The sequence below is a fragment of the Phalacrocorax aristotelis genome, chromosome 6 (assembly GCF_949628215.1).
Source record: "Phalacrocorax aristotelis chromosome 6, bGulAri2.1, whole genome shotgun sequence".
Classification (NCBI taxonomy): Eukaryota; Metazoa; Chordata; class Aves; order Suliformes; family Phalacrocoracidae; genus Phalacrocorax; species Phalacrocorax aristotelis.
The window spans coordinates 32,026,019-32,050,290 of record NC_134281.1 but is presented as its reverse complement, the minus strand read 5'-3'; the positions used below and the strand labels follow the sequence as shown (position 1 = coordinate 32,050,290).

General features: G+C 43.0%; 1 protein-coding gene across 7 annotated transcripts in view; it reads right to left on the bottom strand.

The window, feature by feature from the left end:
* The window catches only part of SOAT1 (sterol O-acyltransferase 1), a 34,042-nt gene extending 10,146 nt beyond the window's left edge, over window positions 1-23,896 (bottom strand). Inside the window, exons 1-8 of one of the 7 annotated variants that reach the window (XM_075096884.1) lie at window positions 23,789-23,896; window positions 18,221-18,353; window positions 9,964-10,022; window positions 4,251-4,399; window positions 4,097-4,156; window positions 3,553-3,660; window positions 1,528-1,810; window positions 320-398 (exon numbers count right to left, since the gene is read on the bottom strand). In XM_075096884.1, the coding sequence (XP_074952985.1) occupies window positions 320-398; window positions 1,528-1,810; window positions 3,553-3,660; window positions 4,097-4,156; window positions 4,251-4,399; window positions 9,964-10,022; window positions 18,221-18,353; window positions 23,789-23,800 (883 nt within the window). In that variant the 5' untranslated portion in view covers window positions 23,801-23,896. Of the gene's footprint in view, window positions 1-319; window positions 399-1,527; window positions 1,811-3,552; window positions 3,661-4,096; window positions 4,157-4,250; window positions 4,400-9,963; window positions 10,023-18,220; window positions 18,354-18,803; window positions 18,991-19,430; window positions 20,008-21,263; window positions 21,360-21,534; window positions 21,630-21,669; window positions 21,793-23,788 lie in introns of those variants that run through there. The other 6 variants (XM_075096883.1, XM_075096885.1, XM_075096887.1 and 3 more) reach the window with 6 other exon arrangements.
* Window positions 23,897-24,272: the final 376 nt, after the last annotated feature.

The window sequence follows — 24,272 nt, the reverse complement described above, 5'->3', positions numbered from 1 at the left end:
TCAGCTAGAGCACTGAACTGAGGGTATGCAGTACGCACTTTTTCCTCCTAAAAGCAGAAATAAGGGATCCTGTTGAAGCAAGACTTCAGACACAGAGATGACTTTGACCTGAACAACAGTCTAGCTCATTGCCTATTACCAAATGAAAAGGTTCAGGCTGAAATTATGATGCAGAAGGCCAGCCTAGAGCCTCTTCACCTGCCCATCCAAAGTCACCTACTCAAATCCTCTCCAATTCATAAGGGCAGCTCAAAACAATGGAGGGACAACAAGTGCCAGTTATGCATTACTATCAGAAAAAGTAGGGCAAGTTACTCACTGGACTTGTCCTTTACAGAGGACAGGACTCTGGGGACATTCTCCCGGACAAATGAATGAGCCTTCATAACAAGACGAACCTGTACGACAGAGAGTGTATCAGTTTAATATTGTCACTTTCTCAACTTCCCAATAAAGGTTGGATTAAGCATTTTAAGGCAACACCATCAGATCTTGGTTTCTCTCCTATTTACCCCTTTTACAAGGAAAGGGCCGCTTCTTCCGCCCACAAGCCTGTTCAACTGACTGGAATTTAAAACACTGCAAGGTGAGACATGCAGTAACAATCATGACTCTGGAAAGTCTCATTTACACTCACAGGACCACAGCATACACAAGGACTCCAAATCACACCAGTACGTCACTAACCAATTAACATTAACAGCAAAGTTGAGGAAAAAAAAAAACCCAAAACCAAACAAAAACGATAACTCTCCACCCTATCCATTTCAATAGGCCAGTATGCTTCAAAGTCCTGAAACCGACTCCTTGAAGCTAGCTGTGTTCTACTGTAATTACCACTACATTGGAATAGGGTGGTGCCACACATAGATAGTCCCTGAAGGACCAACAGCAGGGCTAATCCAAAGTTAATTCTTAAGCCTACACTCTCATCTCTGACCATCCTTGTTTGAACATATGGTCTGACCAGTCCTCCACACCCTTGCACTCTTCCCCCCCTTCCCCTGAAAAAGAAAATTCAGCTTTCAGTAAAGTTCTGAATACCAAAGACAGTTGCTTCTTGGGAACAGAAAGGGAAACAGGAACCACTTGTTGACTATGTACTTGGTGGGGGTGGTTTTTTTGTGTTGTTTTGTTTTTTTTAAAAAAGAATGTTACAGCTTCCTTCTGAACTACGGCTCAACAGGTTTTTAAAATTGGTTTTAAGCATTTAGCATCCAGAAGACAAGTAGAAATAAATAGAATTTCTGCCTTGAAGTATGTTCAGAAAAAAAACCCACAGTAAAATCTTAAATACAGGGTAAAAAACCCCAAAGTGGTTTCCAGGTCAAAAATGAAGTTTACTATCTGCTTCTTCTCATTAGCCTTGCGGCACATAAGTCTGTCTTCAAGTCAAAGACAAACTCCATCCACAGCCCTGGCTTAATTTAATGAATAAAAAGCACCAGTTGACTCCTTAGGAAAAAGGACTATTTCCATTTTGCAAACAACATTTGACATATTCAAAGATACTGGGTAGGGACCTACCTGTTCCAGTATTACAATAAAACGGGAAGCCGGAGGCAGCGCATACGATACAGCAACATAGGTTGGTCCAAATCCAAGCCCAGCTGTTTGGAAAAGTGTGAACAAAATCCCATAGAAAAGAGAGCGGAGTACTCTATGGGAGGAACTGCAGTAGCCTTGGGCCCACCAGACAAAAAGATTGTATGGAATAGTAACTGTGGCACAGAACATGCACAGCCAGGTACAGAAGACGACTGGGAACTTTCCAAAAACAAAGACCAAGAGATCAAATCCTAGGACTAGCCTAGAAGGAACAAGGAAAGAGACAACATTCAGTGTCTATTGTTTCCTCCTGTACCCTCCACTAAGAGGCTACAAGATGCAAAGCTTCCAGACCACAACTGTTTGACAGTCTAGATGTGACTGTGGCAATTTTCCGCTCAGAAAGAGGGCTGCCTGTGGCAGATTTAAGTCAACATCCACAAGCACATCAGAAAGTAAGAGATGAAGGACTCACGCCATCGGTGCTGCCAGGCACAGCTTACCTTCAAATCCCACAGGACTTAAGCACATCTTTAAGATCAGCACGTGCTTTAAGAGTACACTCAAGCTCATCCCTGCTAAGAACAAGCACGTGACTAAATGATCCACTGCTGAAACAGGGACCAAAAAGGCTTTCAGTGAACACTCCCAAGACATCATCACTATTATGTTGAGAATCAGTTCTTCCCAGGAGTTTAAGACCTAAAGAGGCTTTTTTCCCCAACTCTATAGGCGTGAGGTATTTTAACTTGTAGCACACAAACCTAATTTAATTATGCTTTGTGAAAACTGTAGGCATTCCACATGGACTTAGTTTAGAAGTCATGCAAAAGACTTAGGGTCATTAGATGGTCGGCCCAAAATGTCCACACGGTATGTACCAGGTACTTTATTTCATTAATCAAGCTTAAGACATAAGGACATAAACAAAAGGATGTTCAATCTTACTGGCTATCCAAGCCACCAGAGCGTACTCCTACGCATAAGCAGCTCTTCTAAACCAAGGTCAAAGGAAAGGAAGTACAGACTACACTAACACGATTTATTTGTTCTCTTGTGGAGGCTCAATCGCAAACTGGATCCAAATCCTCAGATCTAGCTGAGAACATATAAATGATATTTTTTATTTTAAAGTAATCAGAGAATCCAGCCCTATTAGTTGATTTTAGAGGTAAATACCTATTCTCCCCCAGCATTCACACACTATTAAGTTAGGAACAGCTAAACAATATTCACTAGTGCAGGAGCCTTTTCTTACACCTAGACAAGAGGGACAATGATTATAATCAAGGTACAGCTCTAGTTTTGTACACTGATGATAGAATAATCAGCAAGATAAACATGTAATCCTACTTGTGTACATGGGATACAGCTTGCCAAAAAGGTACTATTTAAAGTAACAAGCAAGTGTGAGGAAAGCTGTCTTTCACAACCTTGATCAGAGCCAGCTACCTGCAAAGCACAGTCCTTAACAGAGGCTGTGCCAATATACTTGAGATTTTTTTCCCTAGGAAAACCTTTTTATTTAAGCACCAGTATAGTGTTCCAAAAGTGTAATTTTTAAACACAGGAAGGACTGCTGAAGTATTTAAAGTTTTTCTAAACACAGTCCTCCTTCAAGCAACACAAGCAGCTGAAAGCTGCTGTTTCATTAAATATACTCAACTGGAGCAGTCTGCATTCAGTGATGACCCCTCCCTTTTGCCAGCGTTGTAATGAACTTAAGCACATCAGGCTGAACTGTGCCAGCCATAATTCTCATGGAACACACCAATCTCTAGGTTTTCCCTAACATCTAGCTATCTGATTTGAAATGACCGTATCCCCTCAATAGGGATTCCAGCATAAATTTTAAGTATGTCAAGTTTAAAACCCCCTTTCCAACAGCCTCCAAAGGAAGGAATCCACCTTCTTTCTGCACAATTCTGCAGTTTCACGTAGTTTTGGTGCTTTGAAAACAAGCATTTCCCAGCCCTGGTCCCTATCTTTCCAAAGCATTCTTACCTTCCTTCATCAATGAAATCTACTAAAAGTGTGCTGAGGATGAAGACAATAAGAAGAGCGATGAACATGTGGTAGATCGTCCTGATGTGGCTCACTTCAAACAGCTCACTAAGGGAGAAATTCAAATGCTATCAGGCCATTTGTATAGCACCTCACACGTCTAGTATGTTAGCTTTCAAAGCGTTTCACAGTAAGGTAAGACAACATCACTGCCGCCCCAATTCAAAAGACTGTAGTTAATGCACAATTTGGGTGCCAGCCTACACAGACACTTCCTAGGTTTATCCTCTGGCAGAGGAAAATTAGCCATTACCTTAGGGGTACTTAGAAGACTGTAATTGAGGTTTACATTTGGAAGCCAGCAAGCTGTAGTAGAGATGTTTTAAAAAGAATCAGAGAAGCTTAAACAGATTAGTCCCCTGGCGTTTGAACATAAGACCACAGGTGGTGGTGGGGAGAACACCTCAAAGCAAAGGCTAGTTAAGTTTGCTATCAAGGGTATTTGCAGTCAATTTCATGGAAAATGTGAAGTTAAGTTGCTCACTCCAAGAGGGACCTTCTGGCAGTAAAGATCTTCCCATGTTCTGGAGGGGCTCTCGAGCTCCTGCAAATGCAGAGGAGAATGTTTGAGACAAGAAAGGAAACAAGGCTTCCAGGAAACATAACCTTGTTATAGGGACAGCTTAAAACTGACTTACTTGGCTTTGTGTAGTTCCTTCTCTGAGCAGGAAGCTGGGAAGAGGGAGGCTGAAGATGAGGAGTCCAGGAGCACTGACTTTGCTACCAAACTGTTCACAAACTCTGTGAAGTGACTGTCCACTTCCTTCATGAAAGCTGGTTTCAATTGCTGATAGAGTAAAAACAGACCAGAAAATAGTTTAACACTCTGGATACATTTGCATAAAATACTTTTTTTCCTTTTTATCCCAAAGCAGGACAGAGCAAGGCATCAAGAAAATATTCCTGTACCATCTGCCAACAGTTGGAGCCAACTTGGACAAGACCAGGGGCTTGTCCTGACCTATTCAAACACCTCATGCCAGGGGACTTTGAAAAATGTTTATCTTCTCTATCAGATGCAACACAGAGGAGCAAAGTAAACATACCAATCTTCACACATATGTCTGGAGTGGCAGGTACTTCACGTATTTTACAGTGCCAAGAAGGTTGAGCTAAACTTTACACATGAGCCCCAGAAACATTTCTCAATTTTAACTAGAGTTACACCCTTAGCATACACAACAAGTACAACAAGATTTACTTTTTCGCTCATCTAGTGGTATTAAGGGAAGAAACGGACCTTTCCATGCTTGTGGCTAAGCAATCACTACTGATGTTTTCATGCATTAACGCAGAAGCTATCTCAGTGATATGGGTGCAAGAAGGACAAAATTTACCTTTCCGCTGCTACCACTGTTTGGATGAAAACATTCATGTACCACCAAAATTACAGAACACCCAGAGAGTTTTCACTAAAGCAACAAAACAGGGTAACATTGCTAAGCATTAAGACTGACCAGTTTTGTCTCTCTTACTGTTAGGCAGCAAGACTGACATTTAAGAATTCAGGGGATCAAATATCTAAGTTGAAACTTCTATGCTCCCTTTTCTTCAGACAACTTTATACAGGTTATCTTCTCTATCACAGCCAGTTGTGACAAAGTTGCACCATTTTTAGTCTAATCATATTTTTCTTCTCCTTTTATTAGGAAAAGGCAACTTCTGAAGCACTGATTTACTAGAGACCTTAACTTCTAAGGGTGCATGAAAAACCACTGATGAGCATCTCCCTTCTCTACCATCTTTTTGGAAAAATGCACTGATACAGTGGAGAGGAAAAAAAAAAAAAAGATAATCAGTTGTGGATAAAGCATAGGCCGCCCTGGCCAGAGATTGCTTGCTTCACCTGATAGAGAATTTCTTTTCTAAAAGGGAAAACATTACTTAACCCTCCAATAATAAGTTATCTAGACAAGGACTATAATTGATGTTCAAAAGGGAGACTGTAAAACTAGCGTGTTTAATTCATTCCTGTGTTTTCCAGTCTACAATATAGTTGGATCTGCTATTTAGCCTCATAAAATTAACTTTCAAAGACCTGATCTCCCACATCCCACACAGAGTTTTAAAAACTAGATGCATTTAGAAGAAACAGAAAAATAAAATATTCAGAGTCACTTATTTCTGCAGAAAGTGCTACACTGAGCTCTGGATAGCTCTTTGCTGTGGTGTAAATTCTCTTACTCTTTGCATGGAGAGAGGATCCTGAGATTTGCACAGCAGGATAAGTGTTATTCTTATGACTAGAAAAAAAGCAGGCAAAATGAATCCCCCTCAAGGAAAGAGAAAGGCAACATGCATTCACTGTATTACAGTGAGAACTCTGGGAATCTAAAGATCCTAAGATCCCTTGCTCTTCAGAAGACAGTGATTTGTGAGACTTCTGAGGATTCAATTCCATAATATCAAGTCCTCAGACACCAAATGGTTTTCCCAATACTTGAGCCTAGTGATGAAGCATGGCTGAGAGCTAAGTCCCAAGTTCCTGAATCATAAGCCTTTCTAGAATGCTCTGCCAGACAGCGATCATCTTCAGGACAAGAGACAGGCAAGTTTCAAAAAATTACTTAAAACCCAATTGCATACTGTGTTTTGTTCTTTTTATTCAAGTGTCTATTGGCAACATTAATCCTGGGCAAAAGGATGGTCAGACTTTTAAATTTTGCTTCCAGATTCAAGGCCCAAGCCTTCTTACATGATAATTTCATATTATTTCATCTAGTCTTCCTACTGATGAGATGCTTAAGAAATACATGTGTTGCCCCCATCATCTTCAGAATTCCTGACTGCTACCTACTTTCCAATCTTTGAGGCTGAAAAGTAGCAAAACTGAGAAATCCATTTTCAAGGAGGGAAAGGAAGAGCCTGGAAGTTGTGCACATGAATGATGCTTCCTCAAAATGGAATTTGTGACACTTAAGCTCGTTTGTCAGTGGGTGTTTATGTTTCAGTGACTAACTATTAAGCTAAAGGAAGCTGAAAGCAGCATTGTTTTTGCTAAAGAGGAACAGCCACAAGGTATAAGAAAAGAAGGAAAAGCCAGATAACTGAAACAGGATCTGTTAGCTCTAAGCTGCAGCAGTGAAATGTTTGCCTCTTACACAGACCTCTTTCCACAGCAATGTTTTAAGGAGTCTATTTCTACTGACAGACACTTGTCATCCACGATATATCCTTCATTTTCCAAGCACACTTGGATTGATTTTATACAGTAGATCACGTAAAAAACTAAGCTAAAAAGCCCTCTTTAGAAGTAAAATTTGTAGGCTAACTAAATGTATCAATAGATGATGTATTCTTACAAAATGCTACTGTCCGATGCAACAACAGCCAATAAGCAAATTTAACTCTCTGGCAGGAAAAACAAGACAATCTGAAATGAGACCACATAAACCCAGAAGACCTTGAGGTCAGGATGTATCAGAACTCTACATTCCTCCTGTCTCATAGTGGTCTGATCAGAGAGATCTCTTGAAACAAACTGCGGCAGGAGAAGGAGCAGATTAATATTTAACTTAAAAACATTTTCCTCCTATTTGGCAGCTGCCAGTATAGAGTAAACAAGCTTCACCAGTACTTAATGAAACAGAAGCTCTCGGGAGCTGGCTACTCTTAGATACTGCTTTTCTGGGAGGCAGAGAAGAGGACTGTCTCTGCAAGAGACGTGGACTTGTTCCTTTAAAAACAGGAGGGGAAAAAACTCCCCCACCAAAACCACCAATTACTTTGGAACTACAACCTGTAACAGAACACGCTGGTCCCTCTGGCACAGTCTCCTTTCACAATACAGATGCACATATCCCTACCAAAACAAATCAAATAGAAATTCCTGCTCCTCTTGGAGTGCTCAAATTTCCATGCCAAACAAAGCACTACTCATTCCTACTAAAACCCTGTCTTTTCTTTTCTTTAAAGTCTCTCCCCTTTTTTCGGCCTAATCTCCTCTCAGCAAGAGTTTAATAGATATTATTTCCTTGAACCACCTCTTCCTTTTAGTTAGCAGTCTGCTGAGATTGCCTCCTCCTAGTACAACCCTCCAGGGCCAATAACAATACATGCACATGTTTGAATTGGGAGAGTAGGGCATGGGTTCTCATTAGCCTAAATAAAATACAACTGAAGTACAGATCCTACCGTAACTGTAATTCTGTACAACAAAACTGCACAACATATTGTGCTATATTAGCAACTACTACTACTGGAGCAATCTACTCAAGCAGCTGCCAGAATAACTGTTTGTGCTCAATAAGTCAAGTACATTCCACCCAGCCACCAAAGAAATGAAACTTGAGAATGCACCTCCCACCAGCCTATGTGTCACTATGACAGGGCATGGATACATAAATGGCCTTGGCGTAGCTTCCCCCAATAGAGAGCACTTAACCAAGAGTTTCCTGAAGTATGCTTGAAGTCTCAGATGAGGAACTGGGTAGATCCACTCAGCTGTCACCATTAATTTTTTTAAAAAAAGCATCAGATCATTATAAAACCAAAAAGGAGGGCAAGTATGAAAAGAATGCTGTGCCATAAAAAGCAGAAGCTGCTGGCCAATAATTGATGAGAAGTCAGAGAAAGTTGAGGGAAGCAACCCTGTAGCTTACTTACAAAGAGAAAGTTGCAAAAGTTACCCGGCATTTTACTCATTCTAACATATTTAGTAATTTCAGTCACTGGAACAAGACCACATCCAGCCCCAATGAAGTGACAGAACACACCATTCTCAGCACAGTTCAGGAATAACAAAGGACTAGATTTTCAGACTGGACTGCATGCGCATGAAGGCATCCTACACGTGATTAACACCTAGCACCTACAAATACTATTTAAATCAATGGGAGCTGTCAGTGACCAGCACTTTTCAGAAGACAAGCATCTGTCTAGACCTCAGATACCTATCACCTCAAAAGGTAAACTGCAATCCAAGCTTCTGCTCAGTGGTTCACACAAAAGGGCAAGGCACTCCAGGAATTCTCAGGAATTCTGCAGTAGATGGAGGTTTTTACTTACAGCTGCTATTGTAGCTTTAAGTTTGCAAGCTGCCTAACTCAGTGTTTAAAACCTGAAGTCCCCATGTTCTGGGAGAAACCAGTAACTGAAACGCCACTGCTGGTCGTCTTCAATTCTCTTTGCTGGTCAGAAGTCACTTTGTCTACAAACCAGTGTGTCTCAAAGCTGATAGCCAGAAAAAATTAGAAAAAAGACATTCCTGAAGAAAGAAAACCAGGATCATTATGTCCCCTTGCAGCCAAGTAGTGTACCCTGGAACTTACAAAGCTACGCATACTTAACAGTCAAAGCTTTCTCATACAAGCATCTGTTGCCAATGCAGTGATTTGCAGTGACTGTTTTGTCTGCAGAGAAAAAGATGTGAGGCTTGCTCTGTCATGTCCTCAGTAAGAATCATTCTGAGAAAACAACGTATGAAATAAAATTCAAAGCTGACTATCCCTCTAATATACTGAATTTTAGGAGTTTCAGCACAAAAAGCAGTACACCCTTTGCAAAAGACATTTAAACACACTTTAGTTATAGCTGTTTTAAATAACACACCCTCTTTTTAAGCAGGAAAATATCTCGAAGTTGCAAGATATTTCTGTCTGGCAAGTACCCACTCCCTAATATTCACATAAGGGTGGCACAATTAGATTACTTCATCTTTACCATGGAATTCTCTGCAATAAAATGAAGCAAGAGTACAGGACAATTTGCCCTGAAGAACATGCGTGCTACAAAATAATGGTTACAAGGAGGGTACAGTTCATTGTTAGCTAACTTCATTTAATTTGGGCATAAATCACCTTAACATAACCTAAGACAATGGCAGCTCACAAAGACGCAGACTGTTAGAAATACCCGGTGCTATTTCCTCCGAGGATATTGCTCACTGACAAAAGGAGTGGGACCGGGGCTCAGGAAGGTCATCTCCACAGCCAGGGCAACAGAAGCTGCAGGATACAGGCTACACACTGCCCTTTACTCAATGGGTAACAGGACACAGAGCATTTCAAAGACTATCTATGCAAGTAGGCTAGCTAACAATCACGCTGCCAAAAGTTACTGCTGAGGGAAGTTCCATTTTATTTACAGGCCTCAAAGTTCATTCTTATCTTTGGACTTCAACTTATTGGTGTCACATAAGCAGAACGGCATTTGATAATACTACTTCTCTTCTGACTTTGCAGAAGAAGAGAAGAAGAGGAGGAGGAGAGAAAGAGGGCTGTATAAAAGTCACTGCACGCAAGCTAGGACTGAAGACTGATATTTGTGTTCCAGGACTAGTGACTCTCCAAAACAAATTCAGGGTCAATTTTCCCACTCCTCCCCATAAGCAAGCATTAAGAGTATATTTACCTCAGCTTCTGCTATTAGCTGCATTTTCCTCGTTATTGCATGGTCAACATCAACCCGGCCTAAGGAAAGAAAGCAAAATATTTAACATTTGCATTTTCAGTGATGCGAGCTGCATGTCTGAAAACACAGAAAGCACAACATACAGTAGCTTAGTCACTGATTTTTCAATAGTGCTTCTGTCTTCTAATAAGATCCCAGTAAGTTCAAAACTAAGCTGCAGGGAATTCATAAGCTATGACCAAGTATTTTAAACAGCCATTTAGGATCACAGCGCTATAAGGCAGTCGACAGCTGATAACATGCTGGATTTTTGAAAGTTTCATTTTCTATCAGCAACTCAGCAAATCTTCCCAAGGTCCCTAAACATATTCAGCCTTGAAACAGCAATTAGAACAACCCTTAGAAGGTCACATCCCAGTGTGCTGATCTGTTATCGGAGTTTTATCTTACGCAGAGTGAACTAGATGTAAGAATAGGTTGTCTGGAGGTCTCTACATTGCTGATAGACAAGGCAGCCAAATCATGACTATCTGTAAAATACTGTAACCAGCTCTGAAGACAGGCTAAATGGCAAGTTGGAAAGTTATCCTGTGTTCAAACCTGGTTACTCCCACTCCCTTCATCCCCCCAGAAGTGCTAGATATCAGTCTGATGTTTCATCGCTTAAGCAAACAGTCAGGTCTAACCATGCCATGAATATCATCTGACTTTTATCATTACTAATATCATTGGCTAGTAAGTAAAGCCTCAGATATCACTTTTCTTTTGCATGAAGAACTATACGCATTTGAGATGTCTCTATTACATCATGAGGAACAACATACACAAATCAGACATTTCAGACTAGCTGAGTTTTAAGACAAGGTTTGTCTGCAATGGTTGTAGTGTACTGGCAAGCCAGCTGGTGTTTCACTTCGCCAATAAGAATGACAACACAGAAGACAGTTACTTAAAACAGAGTCTTGCACATGAAGGAAAAGCAAGATTAAGGCAGTAACATCCACCTCCCTAAAATACTACTTGAGTGAAAAAGATAGCAACAAACTTTGCCTTGAGCATGTCCTGTGGCAATTATAGCTACACCAGTACGTTACACAATAACACATCACTAAACACAACTACTTGCATGTCCAGTTTTAAGACAACACTACCACTTTGAGAAGAAAAGGATACTGAACTGATTCTTTAGTAACTTTCCAGTGAATCATGAGATAACAGATTTGCTGTAGAGTAGCCAGTGTTGTGCTGCTGCATGACGAGAAGACAAATTCACAGCAATATCACAGTTCACAATGCAGCCTCCTTGTCTTGTCCTCCTTGTATGTGCACAGCCTGTGCACCCAACTGCAGTGTTTTGTTTTAATAGAAGCAAGTGCTTCTGTGATGCACACTAGTCTGAAGGTGCTCTTATGAGCAACCAGTTGTAAGAAATTTAGATAGACCTGCTTCAGAGATGACTCCATCTCCAATACTGGAGAAGAGTTAAGTGGAACAAGAGACTATCTTTAATGAAGCTATGAAGCTATGCTCAGTTGTCAGCATTAATTTCTCCCACTGCCCCAGTCAAGCAGGAAGTTTTGGGTTTTTTTCTGTAAAAACTGCTACACAAGCTACAGACTTAAGAAGAGACCAGCAACAACAGCCCATTACTTGGCAGTCTTATAATGCAACAACAAACAAGGAAACTGCTTAACACCATGAATTTTTGGATGCATGCAAAGATCCATTTTTGCAAAAATAGAATTCCTGGTTGCTAAGCATCTCACCTCCAAGACAAGGAAAACTACCTCAGCATTTAAGCTTATCACACTGTTACACTTGCTAAACAGCAGCAGTTTGGAAAACAATTTGAGAGAAGAGTGTAAGATACCACTAGAGAGTCCCTTGTCCCACTCAGCTTGTGCACTTTGCAAGTCTCAGATGGATTCCTCCCCCAGTAAGTTAAAAATAAAACCAAAAACCAAACCAAGTTATTCCACAAGCAGAACTGTATCCCCTTCATATCATCTAAACGGCTCTACTCCCTCGCTGTGCCACTCCATAGCAGTATTACTAGCCCTCTCGCCCATTACTACTACGCTAAGAATCACTTTGTGCTTACCTGCTGGAAAACAGACCAGACAGAGCTGTTCAACTCAAAGCACAACTAACCTTCCCTGAAGAAAGGTAAGAATTTGTCTCTCTTGTCCAGCTGCCAGTCTTGAAGACTCATCAAGTTTGCTTGAAGCATCCAACACAGCCAAAGAGGACAGAACACCCAAGACTTAAGGGATTGCACTGTTTCCTTCGTAAACTAAGCTAAAAATAATGACCGCTGCTTTGACCATATATTTCCTGTCAGATCCTGCATTTGAAGTGTCAGTTATAACAACTACCCAGGAGCTTTGGAAATAAAACCCCCTTTCTGACTTAAAAGGCCTTTTAAGATGAATATAGTTTTACAGGTACCAAATGTACAGCTTCAATGATTGCACAGGAAAGGAGGCCAGTCTCTCACCTGATGACGTTCCAATTGCAAAATTGTATGCAGTGTCCCTCCTACCACTTTATTCACCCACACACCAACTTATATGCACAGACTAGACTAGAAACACAGCATCTTTTAAAAGGCTTTATATTCAACACCCCCGTGTCTTTAGTATATGCATCTCATAAGAAAAGTAGAACCACACATAAGCTTGTTGCTTCTTTTCCAGAACAGCGTCTCCTGTAGAAGAAAACCCACCCCAAATTAACAACTCATTCTGTGGTGTTGCAATGCCCCATAAACTCAAGCTGCATTGCAATGCAGATACAAAAACTCATCATCATCTTGAATCATGCATCTTCTGTTTTGCAAGCTGCTACTTAAGGTTCTGTGAGGTCATTCAAGACGAGAATCATCATGTAATTTTGAGTTTAGAAGGAACTGAACACTGCTGAAAAGTCTAAATCCTCATTTTCCTTTGAGACTAAAAATGAAGACTGGAACCCCCTGTATCACTTTGGGATTGCAACATACAAAATGGACAAAAATGGACTCAAGGCTGCACAATACAAGCAACCACACCTTAGCATTTAAAACATGATTGGAATCACCTTAAGAAAATGGGAAATACATTTAAAGTCATAAGGAAGAAAATCTTTGAAGGCTAGTACGAAATAGTAACAGTTTCACAGAAGGCTGAAGTAGGGTTTGCTTTGAAAGAGGTTTTCTCACAGGGAGAAGTTTTAACTTAATGGGCCTCCTGTTCCCCTCCCATCAGCAAAGACAGTGAGAAGATCTTTATCTAGCTAACCACTTGTCTTGGGCCTGTAGAAACTGATCTTTGTAGGATGTGACACCTCTGCACAGCTCAAACTCAAAGCAGGTCCAGAAATCAGAAGGGGGGGAAAAAAATTGAGCAATGTAAACGTAAGCTTTCTTTCCATAGGAAGCCAGGCTAATTAAAGATCACCTGAAGATTGAGAAAGTTTCTTATTGTTGAAAGCTTGAGCAACTTAAGTTTCACAAAAGATTTACCATGTGCCTTTCTTAAATGATCTCATTGTCCCTTTTTCAACCTACTCTTGCACATGTTACAGATAAGTGACACTTGAGACTATTAGAGAAGCACCCCACTCACGTGATCTGTTAGCGCTGCAGCTTAGGATCCAACAAAAACAGCTTCTATGTAAGTAAGACACTAGCCAGCACGCCAAGCAAGCTCTCAAAAATTAACTGTGTTAAAAAGCATTCATTTTATTTAACCACTACAGTCTGGAATTACCACCAATGGCACAAGTGGGAATAAGTCATTTGAGTAAAGCTGTGGCTTGCGTGCAGTGTTACAGTTCCAGACAGTAGTGACTTCACCAGCCACAGAAGCTGCCCGCAGCCCAGCACTCTGAGCCAATTGTCACTCAAACTGTTCCTGCATTGTGGCAATAAGCTTATTATTGAGCAGTTAGAACAACCCAGGGAGACTATTGCTATCTAAATCTTGAATTATTTCAGTTCATTACCGTAGTTACTTCAAAAAGGAAAAAAACCCAAAAGGACACTTCTTGGAACAAGCAAGCACACCACTCACAGTTCAGAGGCATTTTCCCCTAATGATGTCAGGATCTGTGTAACTTCAGGATCTTCATGGAAAGTCAGATACAAACTGTACCTAATACTGCCCTTCCCTAAAAGAGTTTAAATATATTATTTTCCTTATTTCTTGATCAGACAACTTACCACTCAAGAGGTTAAAGCAACATAGGCAGAAGGATTTCCTGTTACTGTTGGATACCTGGATTCAAACATCTTTAGAACAGTGGAGATGTTAACTGAGGAGCAGCAATGTTAAAGCCAACCTAGTGCAAGGCTATTGGAAAGAGGTGAAGCCTTCAATATCTGGTACAATACAACATATGTTAATTTGATGCTAATAAGCCTTATTCTGACTTATGATAATTTATTTGGCCACTCAGCAGACAGAGGCATGTTATGACTAGATTGCTCCCAGGGCTCAGCTGATCTGCTAAAAGAACACACAGGCCATAGGTCACTGCACTGCAGCTGGGCAAAGAATTCAGTTAAAGCCATTTTGACAGGGACATGGGACCCAAACAGCCTTTTCACTAGCAGGAGGAAACATCAGCATTCTCTGTGTCATACGAGCACGTCCACAGGGTCTCCCACAGGAAACTGCTGAACCTTCACCAAACCCATGGGCTGCAAAACATGAGAGTGCCTAGAATTACCAGAATCTACAGTCTCAGACAAAAGAGCTCTGCTTAATCCATCTTCCTGTAACACATTCAAGAAACTCAGTTCAAGCATCTTAGCCCCAAATTCATTAATCTGTAAGAAACAGCATCTTGACACTTGGTGCTGTAAGTCAGACTGCACACCCTAAAGCTTTCCAAATTGCTCCCTGTTTTAGAGCTCGCTCCTCCCACATCTATCATGTCTAGGCACACACAATTCATGCATTTCATGAACTATTGCACTGAGAATGATCAATTGTAACCTCTTCATTGGAAGATAACAACCTCTTTGTAAGACCAGCATTACCAAGCAGGCTTACTCATACCAAAGATGTGCCACATAGCTTGTTTGCAGATCAGTTGCTTGAGACACTTCTAATCCTTTTCTGATTTCTGAGGAAACAAGGGCAGGCTCCACAAGCATCAGTTTACTGTTTGGAATGGTCTAATCTCAGCATCTGAGAGGCACTCAGATATGCACCTAAAAGCCATGTTCTCTCTAACCGTTTAAGATTTGCCCATCCAGTTTCTATTACGCTCACTCCAGGTTAAGTTTTCCTGCAACTGGTACTACCTGACATCAATACCCTATTAAGCAGAACAGTTTTATATTTATTTATGCATCTCCATGCATTTATGTTTCTCCTTTGCTGAAAACATAGAAGACTACTCTTATTAAGGAAGACCAGCTTTTGACAGGGGACTACTGCTGCCTAGGTCACCTATTGACTCTATGCCAGGGCCAAATTAGTTGTTCAGTTATGTCATTGGAGCCAATTCAAGATGAGGTGACATATGAGACTGAAGTTCAGCTACCCTGTCAAAGTGAAATTACAGGCTGAATGATTACAAGATACAAACGCATCCAGGGACAGAATTCTTCTGGCAATCTCAAAGCTATGAAGATTTCCACCTAAGTATAAATTTGGGGGTACCTCAGTACAAAGTATTCAGTCTTAGAACTCAGCAAGCAATGAGAGAGTTTTCAGCAGCACTGATGAGGCAAGAAAAAAAACCTAAACTACACAAATGGAAGAGTCAGACCTAACGTAGCTTTACAGCCAATATACAGGTTAAAATTATTCCTCTGATCAAGTTTAGATCAACCAAAGCATTTGAGTTTTAAGAAAGAAAGGATTAATGGCCTAGATGTTTCTGTAGAAAGTTCACACACTTCTGGGAACAAGTCCTGGACACATTAACTCTTAACTTAAAAAGCCAATGGTGTTTGCTCATCAGGGAGGATCAAGACTGGGAAACCACATTAGCAACTTAGTTTTTCTACAAAAATAATGGCTACAAAGACACTACATATATACTTGCATAGGAGATACTACCTTGACCTGGCTAGAATCCCCTGACTGCAATAAGCATGCATCTTGTCTGAAACTCTCCACAAAAATCAGAGTTAAGATGCTACTGCATACAGATCTGCAGGATGTTGCAGATCATCAGCTTCATGCTGCCTTTATACACATCAGGACAAATGCCTTTGTCCTTAGAAACAGCTGTTCCGAAGTGAATGGCTAGGACAAAAGAAAGTCAGAAAAGTCTATGGCTACTGCTTTTGAGAAATTCTTCCGCTTCAGCTGTGCCTTCACAGAAAGCCCTACCTACTTACACAAGTATGCTGTACTACATGAAGAGGCCACTATCTCGAACATGTGAGCACGTCAGCTTTGTAAAGCTTCAACCTTTGTGCTACAGAGATACTGATCTAACCCCACTGTACAGAGGAATTCCTGACCAGAGGGATGCATCTTCCTCCTGGGCCTATGATGTGTTCAGGTATCAGACTTGTGCCTCCTGCCTCCCTGTGGCATTCCTGTTGTCCCCATCACTCTGCTGAGCAAAGAGCCTGCAAAAACTGGTAACATTTAAAGTCTCTGTGACACTTCTGCTGAACTGGCAGCAACCCTGGAAGGTAAGAGGCACCTAATCTTAACCAGGTTTCCTCCCAGCTGTACTTGCTGTCCTTCACTGCAGTTTGTGCTGTATTAAAACACATTGCATTGTTCTAAGCCAACCCACCAAGTACATGTACATGCATGAAAGGTCAGTACACTTACAAGAGATCTACCCCAGAATGTTTACTTGCTACACACCCACATCATCTCACCTGCAGTGACATTATGCCACATCTCTGAGATATTAAAATGAAAGACTTTTAAGGACAAGTACACCTACCTATCAAGCACTACTTACCACAGCTATATTATTCTTTACCCACAAGCTTACAAGAACTCAGATTCATGCATAACAGTTAAGGTGCTTCCACAGATAGAAAGGTAGAAGTCTGCTTCTAAACCCAACATAACTGTTTTCCAGTAGCCATCAGTTCCTTGCAGCATTAATGGAACAGTCCCATTTGATTAATTAAAATGATGCTTACAGTTTAAAATACCAGTTCTCTAAGGAGTTTGTGGGACAGCTCTCTCTCCAACTTATTTTTCGCAAGAAGAAATCTGACTTGTCCTAAACTTAAATTTGCTCCAACTCCCAACTCATTTGAAAGTAGTACTATGAAATACTGAAAATGTTCAGAAGCATACCAGTAAGAATTATCTCCTTGAGTCACTGGCAACAGGGTTTTGGAACTTATACTCACATAGCACATTGTGATGAACTAGTTTAGTTTTTTGGTTATTCTGTCTCACAAAGAGAAAAAGAAACAAGCTGCAATTTCATCGCTAACCTTCTTATCACTGGGCTGGAATGTGGCACAGCATAACCCAGGAGTCTGTGACAGTGTCCACAGAGTCCACAAGCAAAACCGCTCAAGCTGCCACACAATTGTCCCTGCAAATCAAGGGACAGGACATATGCAGCAGTGACCCTTCCACAAAGCCAACTATAAGCCACATTACTTTTAAGGTGACTACAATATAAATGAATATAAACCCAACTGTTTATTGCTCTGTGACCCCTTTTAAGGCAGCCAAGGTTGAGACTAGATAGAAGGGAGCTGTTCTGACACTAAGAGCACCCCACAGGAGCAAAGAATGGTTCTCTGTGGCATCCTACCTCCATCTGCCTGTCAGTAGGGATATACCAGCTTAGCCTGGTATGTTAGAGACCATTTTGTTCAATCTTGAGGAAGCCACATACTTAAAGCTTAAAAAAAAAAGGAGGGAAGATGAAGTCCCCATAAAAAGCATTTACCAGGATCCTTGAGGTCCCTTCCAACCTGGTATTCTATACTCAATATATTCAATACTCAAAATTGCTATCAAGATGCATTAAAGCCTCCCCTCCTCGTCATATACATTTCTCCTGTGACCATTAATCACTTCATTCACTCTTGATCTCTGTAAGCACTGCAGTACACAGCCTCTGAGGGAAAGTTCTGCAGGACAGCACTCCAAACAACCTAAACCTGAAGAAGTACAGCTGGTACACAGGGAGCTCCACCTTGGCAGCCCTTCTATGAGCAGAAAAACTGAAATGAAAGAGCAAAGAGGCAAGAGCCATGAGCTAGAAAGGACACCTTAGAGGAGATCACATGCCAGGGATGCAATTATCCCAAATGAAAGAGTCTCACCATTGCTTGAGTTTTGAAATGACCTCTCGCTCTCAGGTCTCCTCTGCTTCTCTTCATTCTCAGGGGTCTTGCAGGTTGCAGTGGAGCCAGACTGGCGTTTTCTTACACAGTCTTCACCTGCCATTGTTCCTGGCTAGACCAGAAAAGGACAGCAGATAATTAACAGCAAAAGAAACTAATTTACTCTTTACATTGTTCAAATGTACATAGCCTTCTTTACACTGAAGTTAGACTTTCTTCCTGCCATTATGAATTCAGAGCAAGAGTAGGGTAAGCTAACCACATGCTTGTAATAGTTACTCACTGTGGATCACACTTTCTCTTCCTTACTACAAGCAGTAAAGGAACAAAGTAACCAAGGAAGTTCCACCCACCCCCACCTCCAGTATCTCCCCACTGCTCCCTACGCTACTTAAGCCTTTGTGAAATCTTTAAAAGGCCAAAAAGCCCTTGCAAATGCTTTCCAACAGTCAGTTGGACAGCAAAATTTGTCTTCCAAGAGATCTGGCAGGTTTGCTTCGCAGAATCACCCGCATTATTTTGTCTGAGCCAAACCCTTTCCTGTGAAGTTTTCAGTGCTTACTGAAAAAGCAGCTTCCTCAATAGATCCTTGTACTCTGCCTGGCCAGGCAACAGTTGCATTGCAAACCACGGAAGAACAGGAAGAGAGAATCAGGTTTGAGCCACGCCAGATTCAGTGACAAAGGTCACTGCTGAGGACATAGCTGCTAGCAGGGAATACCTGAAGCACCACAGCTAGGCTGAAAGCAGAAAATTTTCAATAAAAAGAGGGAAAGGGTATTCTAATATGGTCACAAGGTAACATTCCAGCATGCTTTCCAGAAAATTCAGCTCAAGCAGCTCTCAGAGATGTAGCTACAACCAGGAACAATGTTAAGAACTGGACCTCCAGGAAACCACACAGGCATGCATGTAGCCACACTTTCAAACTAACGCTTCTCCTTTTTGATATTTTTTTTTTTTTTTTTCACCTTGGCACAAACGCTTAAATAGACGTGTTTTGTTGCTAGCGAACAGAATACATGCACCAGCACAAATGAGACAAAGGCAAGGAAAATTCATATATTTGTAGAAAAGCAAGGAAGGTAGAACCTAGTTATTTCAGAATGGATTTCCTCAGAATACTGAGGCTGGCACTTCTGCAAAAGGGAAATAAAATTTATGATCAGATGTTTTCAGGACTCAGCGCCCTGTGTTTGTCCCTCTAGTAGAACAGTCTCCCATTCTCCTTTCGGCCATCACAGCATACAGGGGAAAAAGCCCTTTCTGCAACACCAAACAACAAATCATTAATTCAATCACCATTTCTTACAGCACTGCCTCCCTTAGCTCCATCTCAAGAGATCACAGCCGGGTCTACAAGCTATAAAACAAAGACCATAAAAATAAACTTCCCAGCTGGCTTTATACAACTTCTGATAGCTCACACTATCATCATTTACATAATACAAAAAGCATTTACATGAAGAACAGAAAGAACTAGGTTAGACTACGGTAAATATTCCTACAGTGACTATGCTCACTGGCACAGAGAGGTAGCTAGCAGGACATATCCACTTCTACCAGCTCTCTACAACTACTGCTGCAACCCTCCCGAGTGCCCCTCTCACCTTTAAGCACAAATCGGTCATCATCATGAAGACATTACTCTTTCCACCTCCCAGCCTTCCCACAAGGTTCCCAGTACAGACACAGCCACATGATGGGAGCATGAGAGGAGCAAAGGATCGTTTTGTCCACCTGGGGCTTACAACCAGGTGGAGATCCTGGACAGGCACACATTTCCATCTTTCTGCTCTTACACAAGAGGACATGTCCAAAACCCTATCGAAGGCAAAGAATAAGAACAGATCACTCTGATCACACAATAGGGTCTACAGAGCAATGGAGGGGAAAAATCATGCTGCCGTATGAATTTGTGCACTAACTAGTTACTCCCTGGGCCATTAGCAAGCCTCTCCACTGCCTTCTGGTGCAAGTTTAGCTGTTCTTGTGAGCCACATCTGTCCTTCAAGGGGCAGGTTTTCCACATCTAACAGAGGACCACAAGTTAATTCTTTTCCCAGTACACCTTTCACCTTCTTAAAGAGATAAAGAAGGCACTGCTTCCTTTCAGTGCAGAGCAGTTACAGTATCTGACTGAAAGGCTAACAGAAAGGAGTTATTAGAGTTGCAGGATGGAGGAAGGAAAGATCAGGTGTGGGAGAAAAAAAGTTAAAGCAAATAACTTAGAAGAGTTATTCAATTCAGATAGGCTAAGTGATCACAACCAAGCCTTTTTCACACAAAGCAAGACATGCTGGGGCAAATCTATAAAACCAACCATTTGCCTAGTCTAGTTTCCGTATAGATGAGAGGTATAACGTTACAGTACCAAAGCAACTACCAGCACATTGGTGCATAAAGAGGGCACTGATGCCCATCTAACCTCTGCTAGACGCAGATCAATCACAACACAGTTTGCCAGTATAACTCCAAACGGCTCACCATCCCTTTCACAGAAGGAAATCGCTCCTCACAACTAGTAAACAGTCACTCCATTCACCCCACTCTGTGCACCTGCAAGACATCTGGAATCACAAATGCGTCCCATTACCAGATTTCCCAGCAGAAACGCCTTGATTTGTGGTACAGTACTGTGAAAGGTCTCGGAAACCTTGAGTTTCACCATCTTTCCTTTCAAAACATCGGTAATTGTAAGCATGCCCTAGGAGAAAAGCAACACCCTACAGGAAGTACATCTTTGCATTTCAAAAGGCTTGGTAGCACAATGAGGGCGCATCGACTACCTCCAGTACCACTTATGCTAAACCTTATCGCAAACACCTTTCAGACCTCCAAGGATTTCTTTCGGCCCTTGGGCATAAGACTAACTAGCAGCCCCAGTGTGCTGCATGCTCGCTATCAGCGGAGGTCCTCACGAAGTGGGCAGGTACCAGAACAAAGTTAAGGTCATTCCACAGCTCACCCGCAACGCGCAAAACACTCAGCAGAAAAAAAAAAAAAAAAAAAAAGACAGGACCGAAACCTGCAGGTAACAATGGAAACTGCTTAAAGCGCTGCCGAGGCTCCGAGCGCCCCCCAGACCGTGAAGCCAGCTCCCTTCTCCACCAACTCCCTGGAAGAGAGCGGGGCAGCGTTACGCGGCGGCGCCAGCGCTGTCAGCAGCGAAGACCCGCCCCCCCAGCCCCAGTCCCAGCCCGGGGGCGCCCGGAGGCCTGCGGAGCGCTGTCCCCCGCCCCCGAGCCGCACGGCCCTGCGGCGGGGCTCCGGGCACAGCTGCCCCCGCGCACCCTCAGCAGCGCCGCGCCGGGGACGGACGCCGGTACCGCTATGGGCGGAACGGGCCTAAAGCCGGCGGCGGGACGGAGCCGACCCGCTCCCGCGGAGCCGGCCGGGTCGGGGGCCGAGGGAAGGGCCGCCCTCACCCCGCGGGAGCGTCACCTCAGGGCGACTGAGCTGCTCTCCTCCTCCTCGCGCGCGCGCCGGCTCCCCAGAGCCGCTTCCCGCCTCCGCCGCGCACCAGGGCCTCCTCCGGGGGCTCGCGCACGTCACCGCGCAGAGGGAGGGGGGAGAAGCGACGCCGCCGCCCATTGGCCGGGAGGCGTTCCGCGGGGGCGGGGGCGGCGGGGGAGGCGGCACGTGAGGCGCACGTGGGGCGCGCGCCCTCCCCTTCGCCCCCCCTTTCCCCCCTCCCTTCCCAGTTTCCCGCCTTTCCCCTGCGTCCCCCCCGCCTTCCCTGTTAGGCGTCGTGGCGGGAAGGGGTCGCTGGCCGCAGCCTTACCGTGGTCCTCTTAAGTCCTTTAAGTACAGCGGAGGGAGAGGTGCAAGGTGCTGGGTGGGCTCGGTCAGCACCCACCGGCAGGCCTGCCCATCTCCCCCTCCCGGCACAAGAAAAACTTATTTCAAGGAGCTGGGAGGACACAGAAGTCAAGGCTGGGAGGCCTGGGGGACCTGGTGGCTTTATCTGTCCTTGGCCTTGGGAAGGAATGCTGGGTTGCTCAACAAGCGCTGTGCCTGGGCTTTGGACATACATCCTCCCCAGTGAGGTTCTTCCAAATGGTTTTATGGGAGTGAGGACAAATATTTTTAAAGGGAAGTAAAAATGGAGTGCCTGGTGACTCGAGAAGCACCCCTCCCTCTCAAGAAGTGGGGGTTTTGTGGCAAGGGGGTGTCCACCCTCACACGTTTTGCCCTGGGGAGCATGAGCTGCAGCTCACCAGGAAGGGGGGGGTGCCGAGAAGGGGGCCTGGCTGGAGTGGTTTCGTTCCAGTCCCAGCCTGTACTCCAGAGGGTCAAAAACTGGGTGAAAGGCTGGGGTTTGCACCCTTGCTTTCTCTCTTTCTGCAGATAGATGCAGGCTCGTGACAGACGGTGAGTCACAGGAACACGTCACCAGCAAACAAACTCTAGTAACCTCTCAGTAGCTGTATTTCACCGTGTAAATGGGAAAGTTTTTCCAAAGTCAGGAGAACTAAGCCACTAATTTCCTACCAGCAAGTACATGTCTTTCCTTCTCATGACTTCAGGTCTGTTCTATGCACAATACGTACTCAGGCGCACCTTGAAAGGTTGTACCAAACCAAGGTATGAAGCTACCATGAGGTATTAAAACATTTCTATCACATTTCACCTTATCAGACGTGCTAATAAAGCAAATTTGTTTTCACTAACACACGCCTGAGACACACTCTTTTAAATGTGTAAGTCTGCTGGAACTATTCAGAAGTTGTTTTAAATAATCTGTGGGGACTTGGAGCAGAGCCACTGAGTGGAAAATTCTGAAACAGATTTAGTTTGCAATATGTGTTCACACTATTACCCCATCACCCATCCTTCATGCTGCTTAATAGGAAAACTTTTGTAAAAATTAAAAGAAAAAAATAAAAATCCTGTCATTGCTGAAATGCAAATAGCTGCATAGGAATAGCTGCACCAGGAATTTTTACATAACTTTGCCCCTATTCTTAAGAAGTTTATTTTAACACAATACTGCTTAGAGATACTCTCAAGTCAGGCTATACACAATCACTGGTGACCTCAGGCTGAAAATGCTGTGCTAGCTATTTACACTGAAGTGTCGTCTGGTGCCGGTGCCAGCGCCAGCTGGGTGAGCAAGTGGAAAAGCGAAAAACAAAAAAAACCCAAACCCCAAACAACAACAACAATAATCCCTTCCAAAAGTTTCCTGAAGGTTAATAAATTGTTGATGAAACTGTTTCAACAGATTAGTAAAATCCTAACTCTGGTGGTAGGAAATGAGATACCTTTAACAGAAAGACAGGTGCATGTAACCTTCAGAGCTAGCCAGTTTGCTTTTCTTATTTTGCCCTACAGAGGCGGTGGTTAGGTGCCACCAGATTTTATTAGCACCTCTTGACAGATCTCCCAGGCCAAAGCAGCACAGTGTCATGGGCACCTAGCTCCCTCCCTGGTCTCTCCCTCTCCCCCTAGCAGACCTGTTTCCCAGCCTACCTTCCCCTCCGTTTAGAGGCTGTTTACCTGCAGCTGACCCAGGGTGAAAGGCAATGTGACCACTCGTGTTACCTTTCCTCCCATCCTTTACAGAAGAAACTGGAAGAAGGCATTTCCACCTCTGCTTCCTGCCACTCGCACCCATCATCTGCTGTCTTCACCAGTCCAAACTGCTGCAGTCTTTCATCAGCTACATCGACTCTGCTTCTCACCACGGTGCTTACAATCTTGATTTTCTGGAGTGTTTCACATTAACCCTATGGATTGCATCGCTGGGTGATTGCCTAACCACAACTGGTCCTGAGCACTCCTGGCTGAATTGCTGCATGGTCGTTGCCATTTGTTGACAACAGAACCTGTGGCCCTGACACCCCAACCTTTTGATTAAGCTTCACTTGCTCTCACCTACCCACTTCCAAGCAGCAACTTCATTTCTGCAGCACCGCTTGTTTCCCCCCTTTCTTTTTCTCTATCCCGCCCCAGGCAGTCTGCATAACAATTTACAGATCTCTCCTGCACATTATGTACCATCACTTTGATGGCTGCAGACATGCGT